Genomic DNA, 23,157 nt, shown 5'->3' with positions numbered 1-23,157 from the left:
GTAACCATAAGGTGGATTGGATGTGTGAAATGCTGCAGTAGGAGACTCCTGTAATTGCATCACAGGTGGATGCTCACTCAATTAATGTTAGCATCTTCACAATACGTGAAAGTTGGGGGTTTGGTTTTTTGTTTTTCTCAAATGTTTGTAAGGTGGCATATTTTAAAATATATTTAAATCCTTGGATGAAGGACGCTACAAACCTACAAAGCAGTATTTTCTGGCTTGGTTTTTCATTTTAAACAATGCCTTTGTTTGTTGGGATGTTGTTCTGGTGCTTTTTTTTATTTTTTTCCCTATGCTAATTGCTTTCTGGATGAATAAATCGGTCATACATAAGAGACTCTCAGGTGGTGGAGGAACACAGTGCTGTAATATCAACATTCTAGTTGTGGGACTTCTAATTTAAGAAACACATTGCCAGAAGAAATAAGATCAAGGCTGAATCTTGCTTGCATTTTGGTCCAAATGTAAGATCCCCTTTCTAAGCAGTCCCCGATGAACACGGAGGGTAATTAAGTAAAAAATAAAACCTTTCACTTCAGCCCTCTCCATCGCTTTTAACGTAAGCAAGAAAATGCAACTGTTTTCATTATGTGTTCTGATATTTCTTAATTTTGTACTGCATCTTCAGACCTCCAGAGGCTTATAATTGGTGTGATTTGGGGGTATTTCTAGACAATACTTTTAAGGAAATCATCTCACTGTGTCCCAAAAGGAGCTACTGAGCACTCATTTTCTTAAAAAAAAAAAAAAAAAAAAAAAAAAAAAAAAAGACTGAATTTCTACAGCTTTGTCTTCTACCCCCACCCCCCTTTTTATTCCTCCCAATGGAATTTTTGTATTTAATTGTTGAATTCTTCTTTCCTTAGATTAAGTTAAATATTTATTGGTATCAGTTGGATTTTTTTTTTTTCTAAAGAAGAGAGCCTTATTGCTGAGACAGTCTCTTCATACTGCATTGAGGAATATATAACATAGAAAGGGACTGAAGGAGAGTTGTCTTGTGCTGGGAAAGTTAGTGCTGTTTTTGGAAAAAAAGTATTGTAGGAAATGGAAATTAAAAATACATTTTATGCTGGTGGGAACTTAGTAATGAGGCTGAGAGAGGATCTGAGATCTCAGAAAAGCGATTATTACAAGGGAAAAAGCAGGACTTTATCATCCATTTGTAAAAGTTCTCCAGCTGAATATCCTTTTGGGGAACTGAAATTTGGCTCGAGTCTGTTTATGAACATCTGTTGAATGTAATTTTAAAAAGGCTCAGATTATAATCTTAGTTTCTGTTGTCTGTTCAGGCTGGAATTGACAAAAACAAAGTACAAAAAACAAAGATGCAATGGCCTTTTTATTCTTTTTTTTTTTTTTTTTTTTTTTTTTTTTTTTAATAGTGAGCTGCATGAATCTTCCACAGTCTGCGGTGCTGATTACCTGGCTGTGTGTGTTCATTCTGCACATTTTTCTCCTTGGCTTATGACATACAGATGTGTGGCTTCCGCCCCCGTCTGTAGTTGGTTAATTCCATTACTTTCCCAGTGAGCTTTCAAATTTTGTGGGGTTTGGTTTTTTGTTTTCTTCACCAGCAGCCTGTTGGATGCCTGTGTTGTCTCTGATGTTTTTGTACAAGGAGTAGAGTGATGTGTTTGAGGGGAAATTTTGAGAAATGTCGGGTGTTCCCAGAACCGTCGCTGTTCACTCAGTCCAGCTTTGCATCCTTCCCACCTGTCTTCAACTTCGTTTCTGTAAATGCAATCACTTGGTGTCTGCTGTCTCTAGATAGTACTACTTCAGCATCTATTTCTGCAGTATTTGTGACCTCCTGTTATTCAGGGAGGTCTTCGCTGTAATTTTCCCTCCTATTATTTTGCTTCTTCTGCAGCCTGATGTTTTTGCTGTTGTTTTATATTCCCAGCAAGCATCTTGTGAATGCTTCAGCCCAAAATTTAGGTCATCTCTGATAGAAAAAGGAAGAGGAAACCTAAAAAGTAAAAATAAGATTTCAATGTGCTTTAAAAAGTGCTTTTTTTTTTAGGGGAGAAAACAAACAAACAAAAAAAAACATACGAACTCTTCTGCATTTGACGTTCTGTGTGGACCGGGGAGAATGCAGGGTGCCTCTGTTTGATTTCAGGAGGAGAGCTGTGTTATCTTCATGTGACCGTGGCTTCTTACCCATGTGCTTTCCTGGTCTTTTTCATTTTCACACCTGCTTTGAGCTTTAATCGCTCAAATTATTCATAGACTTGCCCTGGAAGAAGAAGAGGCTGAACTCTTTCCATCTGGAGTAGATGGATTTACTATCAGTAATTGTAAATGGACTCGGATGACTTAATGGTTTTTGTGCTTAAATTTTTTAATTCTGTGATTTCATTTCTTTTTAAGGATTCTGCCCAAAGCTTCCCTGAACTGATAGATCTCTATGGTATAACTTCAAGTTACTTTGTGCAAATTATATCTTAACATTGGGCTCGCATCCACAACGTGCTGATGATCCCCCATTGACTGCTGAGTTGTCAAAGAGCTCCGTTTGCACAGGACCAGGCCTGGAAGTTGCAGTTGTCTTTTTTTTTTTTTTTTTCCCCTGTAATTATATACAATGTCTTTCATTACAAAGAACCTGAAGACAATTTATGAAATCAGCAGCCACAAAAGTAATGCGGTGCCCGTTGGGGGTTATGTATTCACATTGATTACAATTTAACAATCCCTCAGCCTGAGGATATCTGAGAGGACTTAGAGCCAACTGCTTTTCAATCCGTGCGTGTTGCTATAAGCAGCAAGCTGGAATTGATAGATATCTGTTGCTATTGCCAGCAACTATTGGTTCTCTGTTACTTCAGTACCTTAATTTAAATTATTAAGAAACTTGTGAGTCTGTTTTGTTTTTCTACACTTCCTAGCACTGAAGCTTCATCTGGCCTAGATGTACAATGAATACTTTGGTGAATGATTTAGTCCAGTTTCCTCCATTAACTCAAGAAAGACTTCTTTTCTATATTGCTTTTCTCTCAAAAGGAGAGAAGACCTGCACAGCTGGAGTTCACCTGAACAAACTGAACTTGGAGAAGAATAAGATGCAAAATGAGAACATTTGTGATTTAGATTCAAGAAACTTTGTGTTGTTCTGCTGTAGAATTGTACTTGGTAAAAATCAACCAGAGGGAACCACCTGTAACCAAACACATCTTGATGATGGAGGGAGCACTACGAGGTGACTTCAATGACTCAGCTTTGGAGCTGTGTATTTAGATAGCCATCCCATATTTCCTCAGTGCTGTCTTTTGCATACTGTGCTGCTGTTCTCTCTGTTTTGCTCTTCCTAATTCTGAGAATGCAATGATTTGTTTTTTTTCCACAAGCAGATGACAGTTTGCTGTCTCCCCAGTGTCTTCCCATGGTTGCCTGTATGAGGTAAGTTACATTCTGACACTAATGCTGTATTCTCTGCAGCTACATGGAAGGGCCACTTCAGAAATCAGCAGCTCTCTAGCTTCCTAGGTTTTAGCTGAGTTTAACCTTTGGTGATTGGTAAACAGACTTGTTAAGAAAATTCATGGCCCAGTCATTCCTCTTTCAAATTCCAGAGTCTTGTCAAGCAAACTCTGCACCCTTGTCGGTCTACGTGTCAGTGTCCCTCTCATTGCAGTTTCTGGCTTTTCTGTCGGAGATGGGAACTTAGAAAGGCATCTTTAGGATGATGGATGTTCTGTGTGGGTACAGATAGCAGTATTTTTGGTGCAAATAAGGAAAGAAAATGCTCTCCAACGTCTGAATGTAGATGCAAAATAACAGAATCACAGAATGGCCTGAGTTGGAAGGGACATCAAGGATCATGAATCTCCAACCCCCACTGGCAGAGTGAACAGAACCATGCAGGTTCTTTGTTAATGCTGGGTCATTTGTTTCTTCTTCCCTCTGTCTAACACGTTTGATAGGTTATTAATTGAAATTAGTTCAGCCAACTTCATGGATTAGTGATGTATTTCATAGGCCTGTCTCTGGCCAACACAAATCTTGCAAGGAAAAAAAGAAACTGTTTTTACTTTTTTCTAATTTCTAGCAACAAGGGGATTGAGGGCACCTTCAGTAGATCTGCAGACGACACCAAGTTGGGAGGGAGTGTTGATCTGCTGGAGGGGAGAAGGGCACTGCAGAGAGGGCTGGGTAGCCTGGATTGATTGGCAAGGTTAACTGTATGCGTTTCAGTAGGGCCAAGAGTTGGGTCCTGCATTTTGGTCACAGCAACCCCAGGCAACCCTACGGGATTGGGGAAGAGTGGCTGGAAGCTGCCTGGTGGAAAGGGACCTTGGTGTGCTGATGGACAGTGGGCTGAATATGAGCCAGCAGTGTGCCCAAGTGGCCAAGAACACCAATGGCATCCTGGCTTGGATCAGGAATGCTGTGGTGAGCAGGACTGGGGAAGTCATCCTGCCCTGTACTCAGCACTGCTGAGGCCTCACCTCGAGTTCTATGTTCAGGTTTGGGCATCTCAGTACAGAAAGGACATGGAGGTGCTGCAGCAGGTCCAAAGCAGGGCAACAAGGCTGGGGAAAGGCTTGGAGGATATGGCCTCTGAGGAGAGACTAAAGAAACTGGGGCTGTTTGGTCTGGGGAGAAGGAGGCTGAGGGCAGACGTTATTGCTCTCTTCCAATACCTGAAAGGTGACAACAGCAGAGCGGGGTTGGTCTCTTCTCACTGGTGACAGGACGAGGGGGAATGGCCTCAAGTTGTGCCAGGATATCAGGAAAAACCTTTACAGAAAGGGTTGTTAAGCACTGCAATAGGCTGCCCAGGGAGGTGGCTGAGTCACCATCCCTGGATGTGCTTAAAAACCGTTTGGATGTGGTGCTCAGGGACATGATTTAGCAGGGGGTTGTTAGGGCAGTAGGTCGTGGTTGGACTTGATGATCTTTAAGGTTTTTTTCCAACCTGAATTATTCTATGGCTCTAGGAGTAAACCCAGAAACACACACATCTCTTATCAAACTGTTTGAGATATACACAGGTCTCCTTGAAAGTAATGCCTCCTTATTATTTCCATGAAAACAACAACAGATATGAAGAGCACAATAACACTATTTGATAGAGGAAGATCTTAGCTGCAAAACAGTCTTTTTCAACGTAGTCACCACTATTAGCTGTGCGTTTTTGCAATGAAGAGGAGCCTGCATGCCATACATCAAAATCTGTGCTGGTGAAGGTGATCTGCTGCCAGTACTGCTGAAACGCAGCACCCACTGCCTCACTGTGCTCACATCTACGTTCCACAAATGTCAATGAACTTCATGCTGTTTTTTTTCATGTGGAAGAATTCAGTTCCACACCTTTGCTTCATACGCATGTCCATGTCAGCTGTGATTCTGTCAGCATGCCCCTCTGCTGCCATCTGCTACAACAAAATATAATGGACTGTTGGCAGGAAGGCTCAACTACTGCCATGCCACCAACAGCTGCCTGTGGCATTGTGAGCCAGTGTAATATAGGAGGCACTACCTTTGGAACAGCTCTGCTCATTGTTTAGCACCATTATAATTTTCCAGCTACCCCTTCAACAATTGCAGTTGCAAATTGATGTGGCTATAACTGATGTGGCTTGGAGTGCAGGTTGTGTCCCAAAGGATGCTCGTGTGCAGACTGCATCTCAATCCCATAGTAACGCTGCAGCTAATTCTGATGGTTTCAGCTCTTCTGATGAGCTACCACACTGCTTTTTGTTTTGTCTTTCTTTTCTGAGTTTAAACAGTGCATCTTGTATTTGTTCAACTTAAGGTTACTTTTTACTTTCAGTGCTTTTGTAATGTCTCCATTACTTATGGGAGCTGAGGGTGTTCTTTTTGATTCAAAGCGTTTGATGAATATATTTGTAGGCATCTGCAAACTTTGTCCTTGCTTCATCTACTTATTCTGTGTTTACTTTAAGATAAAACTATCTTCTCTCCCCTAGATACGATGGGTCTTTCCTTCAGCTATAGTAGAGCTTCCTGTTGGTGCTTTGTTATTTCTGAGTAAGGAAAGTCTGATATCTTTCAGCTCAGTTGTTGCTTCATCTCCTCTGCTCTCCCAGGGGGTCTCACATGCACTTTCAGTTCTGCCTTACGTTCTTGATTTCGTGATGTTCCCTACTATTTACATTTCCTCACATATATCCTCTTCATACCATCTGCTACTTTATGTCTTGCTCATCTCTGAATTTGGTAACCATGCTGCATGCAACAGCATGCTACCTTATTTTCTTCAAATTTAATAAAAAGGTTTTAAAACTGTTCTACTGAACTTAGCTCCTGACCTCCCTTCTAAGGCCACGTCTACAAAGGGATGATACATCAACCCAGTCCGTTTGATCTAATTACAGCTATTTAACTATGTTGAGCACAAGTACATCCATCTCACTTTGTTATGCTGATTTAATGTATTTTCACTGTTGATCGTGTGCACACCATCCTTTTTTATATCAGTACCTCTCAAAATACTCTGTGCCATTATCCTGCGGAGCGCTATTCTGCTTCTCAGCTCCACGTTCTTTTTCACAGCAGGCTGACAGGGAATTCTCTGGAATGTGGGAATCCTACAGGTCAAACTGACAATTTACTATTGCTTTTTTCTTGGCATTGATTTTTGCCTGTGCAACTTCTTCCTCAAAATGCTGCAAGGTGGCACGAAGAAAAAGCCAGTAAATCCATTATAAGGCTTGTTCCTCAGAGTCTGCATAAGTGGAATGGTTTTCTTCTACAGCTTTGTAAGTAGCAAAAACTCTGTGTAGTAGAAGAAATACAAAAAGGGAAACCATCAGGTATGATCAACCTGTAACTTCCATGCAGTGTTTCTGGAGCAGCTGACATGGTGTGCTGTGTCTGGGTGCAGTCACTCACAGTGCCTGGGTAGCACAGGAGGCCGATGCAGCAGCTGAAAAGCAGGATGACAGCATTGCACTCATGGAAATCTGCAGATCTCAGCTGCAGAGGTGAAATGCAAAGCGAGGGCTTCCCTTAACATGCAGAAGCCCATTGTTGTCTATGGAAAAGCATTATTTCTGATTACTTGTGGAACCAGCTGGGTTTGAGTCAGGGATGTTGTCATGGGTTTTTTAATGCATGTAGCTGGAGAAGGTGCTGATCTTGTGTCATAAAGCTAATGCATAAGAAGTTACTGAGAGCTTTTCCCAGGTGCAAACCATGAATTAGGCCATAGGGGTCCAAGGAACAAACGTGGCCTATTGAGCCAGGAGAGAGAATTTATGAAGACTGTGAACAGTATCTTAATGCTTGCACAAGGCCTTGCTCATCAGTGAAGGTGACTTACCAGTAAGTGGATACAGAACAGTACTACAAAACTTTCTCATAACAGTCTAGAAACTTGAAATTGCTCTGATTTGTACAACATCTGTAAGATATTAAAGGGTGGGTGAAGACAAGGAGCAGAAAGGTGATTTTGATATTATCCAATGAGAAAAACCTCAGCAAAGTATTCTCTTTGAGGAAGACCTGTGCACCTTTCTCAACAGAATTTTTCTCCCTGTACTTTCTATAATGGTATAGCAGTCAGAGAGACATCAGGAAACTTTGGTCCCATGTGGATATTTAATGTCCTATCTTTAAATATATATATCTTCTACCCATGCTGATAATATTTTTCATTGTTTCTGCATCAGTTTTGTTGCTTTATCAAATCTTACTGTGAATTTAGACTATTTCCTGTCCCATTTTCAGTGAACATGAACATTCAATTGCCAACATTCAGCATAATGAAGTGGAAGTTTGGTATTTTGTCCCCCCGTGGTTCTCAGGTCAGCTCTCCCCTTTCATTTCTCTGAGTCACCCAGCATTCTCCTGGTTCCTTGTGCTCTTCTCTGTTGGTTTTTATCAGTTTTTATGTTTTACTTGGTGCCTAAAACAGGATACAATATTCCAGCTGAGAATTTCACCAGCACTGAGTTAAACAAGGTAATTGTCGTGGGTGTCCGATGTAAAAGAACCTTATTAAATATTTCTGTGATGCATTGTCTTCATTGTGTTGACTCAAATTCAGTTTGTGATGCATTACAACCACTGGCTCCTTTAGTGAGCACTGCCTGCTACTCCTCTTATATTGCATGCTTCTGACTTGATCCTTGGCTACAGAAAACTGCTGAAAATGTCACGTTTTCAGGAGGAGGAAAAGAGATGAGGAGCTTTTCCAAAGGCACTGCTCCTGTGAAGTCCAAGTGGGTCAGCCTGCCTATGGAAGAGAGATTATCACTTAATGTTTCTTCACAATAATGGGTGGGAATGACAAAGTTTTGTCATTAAGTTCACAGAAGTCCTAATATGAGCTGGAGTAGGAATGTTTGCTTGCAAATGAGAAAGAAGATAGTTACAGTACGTGAATCTTAGATTATACTTCTGGATATATTTTTCCACTCTCCTGTTACTCACAAGTTCTGCAGAACGACTTAATAAGTGTCCCTTTCAATAAATAATAGTTCTGGCTGCCAGAGTTGAGATGAAGTGAAGTTAAAATTGGAAGGCTTTTGAAGAAAGAAGAAAACAACCAGAGAAGTTATGGAATTCTGCTTTTGTCCAAAACAGTGAGAACATAAAGATGCTATCTGTGGATGTGAGGTGTTCTCTTTTGGTCTTCCATGTGGTTATCAGGTTAGAACGCTGCCAGAGCCAACCAAACAAAGAAGACACAGATATGTTTCTGCCTAATGCCCCTTGCATATCGTTGTTTAAAGAAACATGAAGCAGTGGCAAGCGAGGAAGGAATCTGACAGCATGGAACACGGTGTGCTTAAAATCACGAAAAACATCCACTTGAGAATAGAAAATCCCAACAAGAGCAGCCAAGGTTTGTTTGCAAAAGAGAAGTATTGCTAAAGTAGGCGTATTTTTATCTGGAGAAATTAACAGACTTTTGATTGGAAGAATTTGAATATTCCCGGAGAAGTTGTGATCAAAAGTCATTAGCAAAAAAATAGAAATATAGTGGAAACCTTTAATGGTCCTGCTGGGTCTCCTTTTTGGAAAGCTCTCCGGGGGCCATTATAGTGCTGAGGTGAGTTTGGGTGCGAGTGGAGGTTTGGCTGCAGCAAGGGTCACTGCTCAGTTCTCCGAGTGCAGTCTGACAGATTTTGCTGAGCTCATGTGTGCTCCATTGCTGGGTCAGCTTGCATATTCTGCACGGTGTATTTCATGCTGCTTTACGCTCCTGTGACCCGGATGAATTTAGCAGGGCGCTGAGCAGCAGGTTTCCTGTGTATGCTTCTTGCACTTCTGCCCATCTTAATCCAGTTCTGTGCACTGTGATGCGGTCTGTGGTTACAAATCAAATAATATCAAATCAAATCAAATAATTTTTATCAATCAAATAATAAGACTTGCCTTCTCAAATGCTGTTGCATTTTGTGACTTTTTTCAGAATTTTTTTTACTTACATATCTTGTTTATTATATATAGTTCAAATTACTGCAGCAAATAGGGATTACTAATTGTAATGGATCTTCTTGATGTTTTTCACGATGGTATCTAAATACCTTTTAACTTTAAATGTGTCTTCACAGTATTGCAAAGTCTTTTCTTCTCAGTGCATTGATGCAAAGCAGGGAAATTAATGGCAAAGCTATCAAAACTCTCCACTGCATCTATATATTCCACAGTGACAAAAAAAAAAAATTTTCAGCTTGTCCCAGTAAAATAATTAGAATCTTCTTCAGCCACCCACCAGGTTGCAGATGAATATTCCAGGCTGTTGGTGTTTTTTTTCCCCGTGATGCTGAACTGAAGGAGCCTCTGTTGGTCACCATGCCTTATGTGGGCACTCACACTTCATGCTGTCCATAGAAACATCAAATGTTAGCACAAAAGCTGTTGACCTTTTCAGCCTAGCAGCCCCAGCTGAAGGATTTTTTTTTTAATACATATATATATTTAATAAGACCTCCTATTCTGACTTGCATTCTCAAGTGTAATCGGGCCTTTTTGTATATTTGGTGCCAACATAACCCTGTAATTTCAATACCTGTTTTCAAACCATAACCCGCGGTCAGCCTTTCTTTTGTTGGAGTTACCTGAGCTAAAACTTCAGCCTTTTCTCGTTATAGATTCTTTGCCTTTATAACCATCTTAGTGAGCCTTTCTACGACCATTCCAATTTTCATGTATCGTCCACGAATATAAACTGTGCTCAGAATTTTTTCAGTAACATCTGAGTGTGCCTTACCTGGCCATCAGATCACATTATCTCCTTCATTTTCTGTGGTGTGTGGTCATTCTGTGACCAAGTATGCTCTCAAGTCTTTGTCCTTCTCCATTAACTAAGATGAATTCCCGTTTACAGGAATGTTGGCTGTTAGTCCCTGGGTGAGCAGCCTCACGCTTTGCAGTCTTCTCATTACTGCATTCCACCCCTGCTGGTCCAGCCCTCGGAATTCCCATCTTGTTCTAAAACGTTGTCTGATTTTCCTCCATGTCTTTTCCCCTCCAGGTAAGAAATGAGCCTTGTACCTCTCACTGCGCTGGCTACTCCATACAGATGCATACATATGTATAACGTACATGTACACATCTATACATATGTATAAAGTAATCCTTAAGAAAATCAGTCTGAGAATAGCCAAAATAAATAAAATGGTACAGTGGGAAGGAGGCGAATCTGGAGGAAGACATGGAGAACACTGCAGCGTGCAGTGATTGCATTCAGGACCTGAGTTTTCCAGCCGCTGGGCTGAACTGTGTTTCCTGAAAGAAAGAAAATAAGGGATGCTTCGAACACTTTGTTTCATAATGTGTGTTGTTACACTGGTTGCCTTTTGGAGCACCTTTCACTGAGGTATCTGATTCCCAAGGCAGGAACACAACTGGCGACCTTGGGTGGTTTTCTGCTCGGTGTGCTCTGCCTTTGTTTTACTGAAGGTGCCTGTGATAGTATCAGCCCTTATGAAGAAGTAATATTGCTAAGGTTTGATTGTGGGCCTTCTCAAAGTCAGAGATAACAGCTAGATAAAAAAATGACCTTGTTTCTCAGCTCCAGTAATGAGTTCCAAGCGTTCTGGTGAAGCCAGTCTAAGTGCGAGTGAGCTTCTGTGAGGTACGAACTCATGAAGCTAAGAGCTGCTTCTGGTACCACTGCGCAAGATGATGGAACGGAGGCCTTAAAAAGCGTCACATCCCTACATGCAGACTGCAGGCTCCCCTTGTGGGTTTGACTACAGGATTCAGACTTTGACATACAAATTTATGGATAGCTGTTGAAAGGTCGATGAGTAAAATTTCTGCCTGGCCCTTCCATGATCAAGTGTTTCAAGGCTGGTCGACATCTTGTTTATCCGGAGTGTTTATTGAGCTTATTTATCTGTGCCTGCCTTTGCACATTTGAAATGAAGGGATGTCAGTAAGTGTTCCCTTCATTGCATGAATGTTTAATAGTTTGTGTGTTCTTTCTCTAAATTAAGTATTGTGTTTGTGCCCAGTTTATATCAACAAAAAACTCTTAAAATCAATTTTTGAAAGAGATTTTCAAAGCATATCATGCGACTGAGTCACAGCTCTGGATGAAGTGAGCTACTGTAGAATCTCATATAAAATACTGCAGTGAATTTGCCCAATCGAGGTATTTTACCAATGAGCACAGATTCAGCGCACCTCCCCTGGAGATTTCAGTCCACCGTGATCTGAGTTCCCACCTCAGGTGAACTTCTGACTTTTAGAAACCCAAAATCTTCAGCTCTTTTCAAAAGATTGTGTTCTCAATGCACAGATACTCGTTGTCTTGAGTGAGGAGCTGCTGTGGGCGTTATGGGCGGATCCTGCAGAGCACATGGCCAACTTTGAGGGAGTAAATGCTTAAAATCCCAGGCACTGCTGCTGTCTGAAATCGCGCACGCACTGAAGCGCGCTGCGCGTGGTGCAGGACCGAGCCCTGGGGAGCACAGGCGAACCGCGCGTCCGAATCTTCTTTCTCCATTTTAAACGTGAGGCTTAATGCAGAAATCGTGACAGATGTTTAATTTAAATAGTTATTTCAAAAGCGAGGAATGCAGCGTGTAAAGCTGACACGCCGGGTTTCTTTCTGGCTCTCCCGGCATCCGAGCTCCCTGCTCTACAGCCGTAGTGCAGCGCTTGCCGTTCTCAGTTCTGCTCCGTTCCTGTGCGATCCTCTTCCATCTTTTCCAGCTGCTTCATTCTATTTGGAAAATGGCAATGTAGAATGTGTTTGGTGTAACCTTAATCCTGACCAGCATCTGGGCTCCGCTTGGAAAAAAAAAAAAAAAAAAAAAAAAAGCAGCATCTACTGCAGGGAAGGTCTGTGTGTGCTGCCCTGATCTGCAGAACAAAGTTGGGAAAAAACACCAAACCAACAACCGAAAATAACCATAGCAAATAATATTTTTTCGAATTGACGTTTTAATTAATTGGAGGTTTTAATTAATTGTAGGTTTTAAGGTATTCTCCTGTACACAGGACAAACTGCGGGGCTGGCACTTGTCCCCTCACCTCTGTCCTGTACGTCATGCAGAGGCAAAGCGGATTTGCACCATTTCAGAGAAAGAGAGAAAGGAGAGGGGAGCTGTCTGGAAATTTACTCACAAAATATGGATAAGTTTAGTAAGTTTATAAGTTAAAAAAATTATAATAATGTAATGAACTGAAATTCCTGCGCGATGCCTTACGGCATTTCCTTAATAAACTTTTACGGGCCTTGCAGTGGTACCCAGCAGAGGGATGTTTCATTCCCCCCCAGCGAGGCTCTCGGTGTGAGCGCAGCTCTCCCGGCCCGCACGGGGGGGCGAATCGCCTTTGAAAATCCGGCGCTAGGATCTCTGCAGCACCTGGAGATCGCGCGCATGACTCCGTAATTGTGCGCCCTGCGGAGCGGCTTTGTGTTCAGCCACACGTTGAAATCGCCGCTTCAGAGCCAGTTCCGATCGCTGGGGTGTGACTCCTAATTACAAAGCGTAGAATAACGCTTCTCAGCCAATTGCGCTTCCCTGATGTTCCCCCCACCTCTCCTTTTCTTTCTTTCTTTTTTTTTTCTTTCTGTTTGATTTTCGCGACCCAGAAGTCGGTGGCACAGTGCCGCATCTGCCAGCGCTCACTTAGGGCTGCTGAACTTCACTCCCCGAGCAGCCACAGAGGTCGCTTCTGAGCAGCACGAAACGTGTTTGGTTTGGTGGTTTGTTGTTTTTTTTTCCCCCCCCATCGAGGCTCTCAGTCCCTCATGGCCACGGTGCAAAAGCGCGTTTAAATCCTTAACTCGGCTTTCCCACGTGGTGCGTTGCTGAGCTGCTGTCACAGCGCGCAGCGCGCTCATTTACACGGGGTGAATGCACTTGTTTCCTGCTTGCGCTGAGAATGCGGGAGGCGATGAACATCTTTAACCAAACGGCATTTCCAGGACAGCACGGGGAAAAGAAAAATTAAAAAAAAAAAAGTGGGAAAAGCTGGTGTGTGCTGGGAGACAAAACCCGTCTGTTCGTGCGAATATAGGACGTGTTGGATGTGTGTATGAGCACTGAAGCGGCGCTGGGAGGAGGGGGTGGGGAATTTTTTGGTCATCTTTTCACCCCGCTCAGAGCTGACAGTCGAACCGTGCCGTGGTTCAGCATTCAGCAGGGAGAAGGGAAGAGGGGACCCAAAATTGCATCTGGTCTGTAGACCTTGCTGTAATTTCTAATGGAAGGTGTCCCTTACCTTTAATTATTCAGTTTAAATAGACCTACGGCTCACTTGATTTCACTTAAAGGCCTTTTTCCCGAGATCTCTAGGAGGCACCCTGCATCGAGCAACGAGATAAAATCTTGGCAAAAAGAGCACCAAAGGATGTGAACCCCTCGGAAAATTCCACTTCCTGTATACTAATGCTGGTCCTTGGGTCTCTCACTCATTCCCATGCATTTAACAAGGGATTTGCGCCTGGGGCTACAACGCTAACTTTCTAAATAAATGCCGTGTCGCAGAGAATAACCGAGCTCGCCACTTTCCGCCTTTTGCAGTTAATAGGTCGGTACGATCTGCGTCTCCTCTCCTCCTCCCTCCCTCCATTTTATTTCTCCTCCGTTTCTTTTTCAGCAGGCTCAACTCTCTCCTGCTGAACTTGCTATGAACAAAAGGCTCCGTTCCAGATCCAGCCCGGAGTTGCCGTGAGAAACTTCACTGCGAGCGCTGTCTGTGCGCTCCCTCCCTCGCCTGCTCGCTCCCTCCCTGGCTCGGTAAAATGGCAGTGCGAGAGCTTTATGAAAAGGGTGAAAACCCTCCTTTCTCGGCACCGGGCTCTCCCGCAGCTCCCCCCCCTCCCCCCCCCCCCATAACCCCAGTCGTGACTCCTGAACTCAAACTTCTCTAAAAATACACTTTAGGAGTGCAGAATTTCACGGCAGGGAATATTTTTTTTACACTCCTCTGAAAAGAGCAGCTGAGGGTGGGAGAAACGCAGAGGGACAGACTTGCTGGGAATCGGTGCCTCTCTGAGCGCTGGTGAACTCTGCCGATTTCACCTCCCTCCGTAGTATCGCCAGTTCCCGAGGACTTAAACAGAATAATAGTTTGCTGCGGTGGGAAAATCCAGGCCCGGAGTTGAGATCTTTCTCTTTTAGCAGCAATGAAAACCTTTTTAACTCTTCCAAGTAGGGTTTGCAGTGCGATGTGCCTGATGGGCAAACCTCCCCGACAGCTCCTAAATCTGGTGGGGGTCTGCACAGATCAGACGGTTGGCTCCCGATCCAGTGCAGGGATTTGTGCAGGCTCCGGTCCGCGTTTTCTTTCTCTCCCCCCCCCCCCCCCCCCATTTATTTATTTATTTATTTATTTATTGTTGTTGTTAAGTAGATTTACTCCTCCAAGAGCGCTCAGAAGCAGAGGTGGTGTTCGACAGCGGCTGTGGAGCCTTGTGTGCATAACCGCCCATACAAAACACGCCACAAAGCTCTCCTCCCCAGCACTTTATTATTATTTTCCTCTTGGAGGTGTTCCGCGTTCAGAACATCCGTGAATTCTGCCCGGAATTCATAAATTCCAGCTCCGTTTCTTTCAGCCGCTCCCCGCGCAGCCCCACACGCGCTCCTGCCCCGCTCCCACCGCCCCCGCCTCTTCCCTTCCGCTCTGCGAACTCCGCTTCGCCTTTTACTCCTCCTAGCGAGGGCCGCTGAAATAATGCGTTTCCTTCAGTCAGGCAGAGTCCCCTTTCCTCTCCTAATATGCATCCAAACTTTCTGCAGCGCACCGTCAAATGTTAACAGCAGGCGCTATGACCGCGGCCGGGGCAGCGGCTCCTCTTTGTAACCTTTGGTGCCGGCGCGGTGGGAAGCTGCAAATCCCGTGTAAAATCCACTCCTGCCTTTGAGCCGTGCTGCTGCGTTCAGCGAACTGACGGAGTTACCTTCTGCTGAAACTCCACTTCAGTTCGCAGTGTAGAGCTCTCTCGCTGCGTGCCCTTGTGCCATTGTGTCAGTGCTGGAGAGGGAGATTATACAATATCTTGACATTTCTTTTTTTAAGAGGATAAATAAGCATTGTCTTGTACAATGCCCCGGCACATCAGCCACTCACAGCAAACGAATAATTCGAATAACGTTAAGCTTAGTGGTTATGAAGCTGCAACGAGAGCGCTTAACCTCGACATGACAGTGGCTAAAATACTGGAAAGAATGGGCTGGACAAATAGAAACTTATTTATAGGAAATGTAATTTTCTTTAGCAAAACTACTCTCAGATAAGCTGAGGAACTGTAGATAACCTTTCCTCATTCCACTCCATCTTTTGCGGTGTGCTCTGTGAATTATAATGGATGGGTCTCTTGTTCTTGGGTCCAGTCTGCATATCTCAACATACTGTGCCTCTCGGTAAAATGGAAGAGCATCCTTCTTCAGCCAACTGTGCTCACTGCTTCTCGGCTCCTTTCATTCTAGCTCAGTTGTGCTAGTTAATACTTTATTGTAGAAACTCTATCCAATTCCTGAAGTAATCCAGTCCATGTTTGTAGCGGGTTGAAAGGCTGGGGATAATGATAACTTGTGTGAGCAAGTGAGAGAGAGGGAGCGCGGCTGACTTTAGTCTGGTTTCCATGTCAACGATTCAGTCCATATTTGCCATCACACAGTTGGCAGAGCCTTTTTTTTTTTTTTTTTTTTTTTCTTTTTTCAGGAGGGGGACACTACTCCTGTTTCTAGTACTCTAATCTACACCAGGTTTCCTAACCTGCCTCGGTGCCAGGATAAATGGCACGGCCACCTTCATGAAGGAGACTCCACTCAGGAGGAGCCAGCCTAGTGGCGGTGGCCTGCAGTGCCATGTGAGCTCCGAGCTGGCCCCAGCCTATCTGAGCAGCCAGGGGCTGAGCCTGGAGGAAAGCGTGCTCAGCACTCAGGGAGATGGGGAAGGGACGAGTGCTGCATGCTACTTAGCAGAGGCCGCAAAGGCTGAGAAGAGTGTTACCGTGTTGCAAAGAAAAGCCTTGTCCAGTTCTGTAGCTTGGAGAGATGGGAGTAACAGCATGGGATGACACAGCTGGCAGGAGAAATTTCACCTATTAGATGGAAATGTTAAGAACTGTACCATCATCTGCCTTCCAAACCCCACGGTTGGAGTTTCATTGAATGCCTTAGTATTTAGTAACATGCCAAGGCCTCATTGATGAGGCATATTCCAAAATCTGCTTTAGCTTTCACAAACATTTGGTAAAGTGAGTGTCTCCTTATTGTGTGGGTGGCTGGGGAATCCAGTCTGCTTTTCACATTACAGTCAACACCAGGTTTCATAGTCTGCCATAGTGCTCTTTGAAGAAGGTTACGAAAGGTTGACACACGTAGAGGAGCTGCGAGCGTGGAGTCTTTGGGTACACCTGAGCTGAAACTTCAGCCCCGCGTCCGTATCTGGTAAACTTTTGGTGGTGCTTGGTTGGACAGCGGGGCGTCCTGGAGTAGACAGCAGCTTCAGAGTTGAGAAGATTGTTCTCAAGACTGTGAGGCAGAATTGCCTCCAGTTTGGTTTTCCAGGTTTATAGCAAAAGAATCATCTGGAAAAGGGTGCTTTAGTGCTGTGGGCTGCTACAACCCACCGCAGACACTGGTAAAGCTGCTCTCACAGGACATAACCTGGTGTCTTAAAAGCTTTTCCCTCCACCTGCTCCTACAACTTGGGGCTTGGTTAAATAAGATGCTCCTCCAAGGAGAGCATACAGACCAACTTTTTGCTCTAGCATTTTTCCACAGTTCTGCTGTGATGGAACCTCATCCATGTGGCACAGTCAACTGTGGCAAAGTTGTTTTTGTTTGAGAGCCTGTAGGGCTACTTACCACTCTAGAATACATGTAAAATATTGCTATTTATTGCCCTGTCCAGGCTCCTTTCCTACTTTCAGCTTTGGAATAAACCTTTTGTTCTGCTACCCGCATTCTAGATAATACTTTCATATGACAGGCTTCATAATGAGTGCGAACGTTGAGTTGATAGTAGCAGACACTGAGATCTTCATTTCATCCAGCAGCAGGCATGGAGCACTGGCAGTGATATTATTCTTCCATGCATTGTCTTGCATCTTGCTCTGGACTCAGGTTTCCCCACTGCCATCAGTGTTGTCAAAATGAGATTTCTCCTGATTGTGTCCTGCTGGTTGTTAAGGCCTGGGCTGAGCTCAGTGCTTTCATCCCTGTACAGCTGGTAATCGAGGTTATTCTGCCCCATTTTTTGTTTTGAGGTGGTGTTCTAAAACAGAAGGTCCCCTTCAGAAGCTTCTTCTGATTCCCCACCTATTGTATTCCAACCTTTTCCCTCTGTAAAGTTGTATTTACTTAAACTTCACTTTTCCAAACATTCTGGTATTTCAGAGGAGACCCCTTCCCTCTCAGTCAGCCAGATTTGGGATGCATGGCTGAGGTCTAAAGCGTATAGGCATTCTCTCCATCACTTCTGTTTGTTTTTTTTTTTACTGTGTAACTAACTCATTCTTTTGTATCTTTGTCACAGACCTGTACAAATTACAGTTAAAAACATATCTAGAGGAGCTGCTGGGACAGGACAGCTCGTGTCCAGCACTGAGATCCAGGTACATTCCTCTCCTCCTCCTTCTGCTCTGGGGAAGGCTGGGGGGACAGAGGAGATGGGAATCTGGGCCTGAAATGGTTAAAGAAAAGCATGGCCTAATTCTTAGTTCACCTTTTGACAGTTGGGGAGCTCCAGCACCTCATGATCCTTGAGATCGCGGGAGCATCTCGGCCCATTGCTCAACGTGTTGTGTCTAGACACGTTCAGGTGGTTGTGGTTCTCCCCATTCAACCACCCTGAGGGAGTTCCTGGTCCGCTGCCCACTGCCGTCGCTTTGGCAGCAGTGGGAACAGTACTTTCTTGGATGTCCGTGTTGTGCAGCTCTTGTCTTGGCACGCTGCCAACTGCTTTTCCAGAGGGACACAACCAGCAGAGAGGAAATGACAATCTTTAGTAGTTGGTAAACGCTAATTCTAAATGGAATTTCTAGGGACAAGGAAGAGGCGCTTCGTTGACCCACGGCCCACCTCCTCGCCGAGCCCCCAGAGCCGCCGGCGAGCGACGCAGCCGCGCGCCCTCCTCGCTCTCCCTCAAAGGTGGGCTGCGGCCCCGTGCCCCCGCCGCCCCCAGAGGTGTCCGGAAGGTAAGGGAGGCCGCTCCGAGCGCGGCCGCATCTCCCGACCCCCGCCCCGAGTCGGGCGGCCCAGCCAGGGTCGTGCCGCCGCCCGCCGCCCCTGCCCCGCCCGCTCCCCGGCCCCGGTTCCGCCGCGCCGCCCCACGCCGGTCGGCCGGGCTCGGCTCCGCGGATCCGCTGCGGGTTTTGCGTGCGGCAGCCTCCGCTGCGCCGAGCCGCGAGCGGCCGGGGCCGGCCCGCTCCTCCTTTGTGAAGGGGGGGAGGCTCCCGTCCGGGCCGCGCCGCGCTCCGCTCCGGGTTTGGCAGGCGGCCGCGGCGCTGGGTAAAATGGCAGTGCTGAGCCTCGTGTCGGAGTGAGCCCCGCTCGGCGGACCAGAGTCGGGAGCTGCCGCGCGGCTCGCCCAGCCCGGCCCCGCCGCCGCTCGGCCCGGCTCCGGGGACGGCGCCCGCCCGCCCGCCGTGTCCCCCCCCTCTTTCCCTCCCGCCTCTCCCGCACCGGGAGCCCCGTCCCGGGTCCCCCCCTCCTCCTCCTTCCCCCCACTCTCTCCTCCTCCTCCCCTTTCTCTGCCGGCTGCAACCGAGGAGGTACAGCGGGGCCAGGCCCCGGGAAGCCCAGCCCAGCGGAGCCCTCCCCGCCTCGCCAACCAGGCCGGGGGGGAATGAGCCCCCGCTGCCCTGAAGAGCCCGCCGCCGCCTGAGCGGGGAGCAGCAGAGCAGCGAGGCCTCACGCCGGCCGGCCAGGCAGGGAGCAGCTCGGGGGGGACCGGTCCGGGGGGGGGGGGTGGCCGGGCGGGGAGTGGGGGGATCATGGCTGCTCAGGTCGCCCCCGCCGCCGCCAGCAGCCTGGGCGCCCCGGCTCCGGCCGAGCTGAAGAAAGCGGAGGCGCAGCAGCGGGATTGTCCCCCGGAGGAGGCGGGGGGTGAGGCGGCGGCGGAGCGCGGCGGCGGCGGCGGCGAGAAGCAGGCGGAGAGCGAGGGCCCCCCGGGGAAGGAGCTGCAGGACGGGGCCGAGAGCAACGGAGGGGGCGCAGGGGCCGAGTCCGACCTGAAGAGCTCGAACGGGAACCCGGGCCCCAGGCCCGCCGCTGCCGCCGCCACCCTGAACAATAACCTCCCGGAGCCGCCCGGTGGCGGCGGCAGCAGCGACGGGGTGGGGGCGCCGCAGCAGCAGCAGCCGCCGCAGCAGCCTCCCCCTTCCCACCCGGCCGCCTTGCCCCCGCCAGCCTACGGCTTCGGGCAGCCCTACGGCCGGGGCGCCCAGGCTGCTGCCGCCGCCGCCGCCGCTGCGGCCGCCGCCGCTGCCTTCCACCAACATGGCGGACAACAAAGCCCTGGCATGGCAGCGCTGCAGAGCGGGGGCTTGGAGCAGTCTTACCCGGGGCCGGCGGGAGCCCCCGCGGGGCCGCCCCCTCCCCAGAACTCGCACGGCGGCGCCGAGCACGGCTTCCCCAACCACCAGTACAACTCCTACTACGCGGCCGGCGCCGGGCGCAGCGCCGGCTCCTACCCGCCTCCCCCCCAGGCCTACGCCCTGAGCTCCCCCCGGGGCAGCGCGCAGAGCTCCGCTCAGGCGGCCGCCGGCGCCAAGTCCCCCGCCGCCGCCGCCTTCCAGCAGCAGCGCTTCGGGGTCATGGGGCCCTCGGCCGCCGGCGGAGCAGGAGGAGGAGGAGGAGGGGGCGCCACCCCGCAGCCCACGGCCACCCCCACCCTCAACCAGCTCCTCACCTCCCCCAGCTCCGCCCGCGGCTATCAGGGGTACCCCGGGGGCGACTATAGCGGCGGGCCGCAGGACGGGGGAGCCGCCGGCAAGGGCCCGGCCGCCGCGGATATGGTCTCGCAGTACGGCGGGGGCAACGGCCAGGGCTGGGCCGCAGCGCCCGGCGGGGCTCCGCCGAGGAGTCACCACGCGCCCATGAGCCCCGGGAGCAGCGGCGGCGGCGGCGGGGGACAGAGCCTCGGCCGGAGCCAGCAGGTAAGTGCGGGACCGCGTGGGGCGGGCGGCGCGCCGGGTGGGGACGGGACGGAGGGGCCGCGGCCGCCGGGCTGGGGCTGGGGGCGGCTGGGGAGAGAGGGGGCCTGAGGAGGAGGGGGGCTGGACGGGACGGCGCCTCTCCCGTGGCTTCTCCCCGCCGGGTCGGCGCTGCTGGGGAGCTGCCATTGTCTGTGCCTGCTCGCTCGCTCTAAAATGGCTGCCTCGCCGCCTTCCCTTCCTCCCCAGCCTTTGTGCGAGGCTCCCGGAGAGCGGCCTCCGTCCCGCGGGGGTGCTCCGGCGAGTGGGAGGAGGGAGAAACGGCGGTCGTCCCCGGCGGGGAGCGGCCGGGCTCGGCGCGAAGGGGCCGGCGGAGGCCGTGCGGCGGGGTTCGGGCGGCGGGCGGCCCGCCCGGGCCGACGCGGGGCCCCCCGGCATCTCCGCCGCCTTCCGCGCCGCCGCCCCGGTCCCCGCCGCTCCCCGCCCCGGGGGCTTCGCTCCCTGCCCGGGGTCGCCCGGGGCCCGCCCGGGTGGCCGCGTCTCGGCCCGGCCCGGAGGGGCCATCTTCCCCCGCGGGAGGCCCGGAGGCCCGAGCCCGTGTCTGGGAGTGCCGGTAAACAGCTCGGCGACGGGAGTAGTGAGTGCAGATTGCTTTGGTTTGGGATTTGAATTATGGAGGTAAAATCCTTCTGTCAAAGCCAGGAGACAGTTGGTCTTAGGTTGACATCCTATCTGTGATCTGATTGGCTCCCCATCTCCTGCTCTTGGCCATTTATAATTGCCTCTGATGTAATGGTACAACAATCCTGATGAGCTCATAAACTTTTACACTCGGCTTTTCTGCCAGCTCGGACCCGAAGCAGCCCCGCTGCTCGCCACCTCCTCGGCCCCCCACCGAAATTGGCCGTGACCTTGAGGAGGGTCGGCCCCGCGGGAGTGGAGCCCCGGCCTGCCTGCCCCGCTGCTTTGTGCCCGAGACAAAAGAAGAGGCGATGGCATTTTGTTTGTACCTTGGGTTTATTTTGCTTGTGATGCTTTATGCAGCCTGGAATAGAGTCTGTGTTGTCAGAACAGTGGCAGGGTTTCTCTGCACAATGGGCTTGCTGTTTATTTTGGTTATGTGACTTTCCTTTTGGTATAAATGATTTCTTTGATGGATCTGAGGGTGCGTTTGTTACTGACTAATTTTGGCCCTTTTCAAAACTGGGGCTGTTTGGAGTCTTTGAACTGGAGATGGGGGGGCTTCTGGGGTATACTGCAGCCTTACAAATAAACAGAAAACCCCACCAAACAATTGCAACCAATCTTGCGGTGGAAGCACTGAAAATGAATTACCTACTTGAATTCATTGGGGAGCGTTAGTATTGATCAGGCCTCGGCTCCTGGCTGTGCATCTCGGGCGCGTTTTGACTTTTGAGCAAGCACTAACAACATCTGTCCCTCTGTGCGTTTAAAGGACGTACTTTAGGTCCTCACTGTGTCACAGCACTTTGCTTTTTGAAGGAGTATGAACAGGAAAACCAAGCCTGCACATCAGAATGATCATCATACGGGTAGAGTTACCCTTTTGCTGAAAATATGGAGGAGCAGAAAGCATGTCGAGGAGAAAGCACTGTGGTGTATGCATCAGACATCTTAGATAAGGGGGAAGGAGAGATGCTGGTATCTAATATCTGGAAACTTCTGGATTCTGAATTCTGAAACTATCTAATATCTGGAACCAGTTTCCTCTCTGTGTTCAGACACGCATCCTCACGGCCTGTCGTGGCCTCATGCAGCCTGTCAGACGTCCCTCCTTCTGTGTGCTCTGCTCTATCTTCAGGCCCTGGGTTTGAGCCATTTGATCCCACGCAGTGTGACATGCAGTCTCCAGACTTTCCCTTCTTGCTCAGTGCTTGTGTCCACTTGAAAGCTGCTTAATTTGTGTCCCTTGGTTACCTGAAGGTGGTCTCCTTCATCATTTTGAGTTACTTGATTGTCTCTTCTGTCAAACAGTGCTTTCTAAGAGTGCCAGTCTTACCTCTGCTGTGTTCTTCAGAGTGTCTGATGGTAACTGGTAATGAGCATCCCACTGTTCAGAGTGAAGGCTGCAGGTCCTCAGGGGTGCAGCCATGTGTACCTGCAGCACAGGAGTACATAGGATGGGTGACACAGGTGCTACGATGTTTACTTGAATTTACTCTTTGTAGCCTGAATACGTGGATATTGATAGAATGTGTGCTAAAAGACAGTGTCAGATTGAACTTTTCAGGCGGCTATTTTATTATGCTATATATCTGACAAAAATGTGTTCCTGTCCGCATCATGATAGAACAGGAGATATCTCTGGGTTGTGTTTTTGTCCTGGAAAGTGGATTTAGCTTGGTTCTGTATCTCTTGATATGCTACGTATTAGTAATATCTGAATAACTAGTCTCATTAGCTGGAATCATTAATGCCACTTTGAGAATTAGTTTAACTTCTAAGTAGTGCAAATAGTGTACATAAAAAGTAACTTAACTTTCCTACCCTAAAAAACCAAACAAAACTCCCCAGTTTTATTTGCGATACGGACTGTTGGACTCGAGCTGACCAATCCTTTTTGTTGTTAAAACCACAAA

At 48.1% G+C, this 23,157-nt stretch overlaps 1 protein-coding gene across 5 annotated transcripts in view; it reads left to right on the top strand.

Moving 5' to 3' along the window:
- The first annotated feature begins 1,391 nt into the window (after nt 1–1,391).
- The window catches only part of ARID1A (AT-rich interaction domain 1A), a 75,937-nt gene continuing 54,171 nt past the window's right edge, over nt 1,392–23,157 (top strand). For 2 of the 5 annotated variants that reach the window (XM_048968805.1, XM_048968804.1), the window contains exon 1: nt 19,382–20,560. In XM_048968805.1, the coding sequence (XP_048824762.1) occupies nt 19,397–20,560 (1,164 nt within the window). In that variant the 5' untranslated portion in view covers nt 19,382–19,396. Of the gene's footprint in view, nt 10,463–17,937; nt 18,017–18,438; nt 18,599–19,101; nt 19,331–19,381; nt 20,561–23,157 lie in introns of those variants that run through there. The other 3 variants (XM_048968806.1, XM_048968807.1, XM_048968808.1) reach the window with 3 other exon arrangements.

This window comes from Lagopus muta, chromosome 23, assembly GCF_023343835.1.
Source record: "Lagopus muta isolate bLagMut1 chromosome 23, bLagMut1 primary, whole genome shotgun sequence".
Lineage (NCBI taxonomy): Eukaryota > Metazoa > Chordata > Aves > Galliformes > Phasianidae > Lagopus > Lagopus muta.
This window is presented reverse-complemented; position numbering and strand designations above follow the sequence as displayed.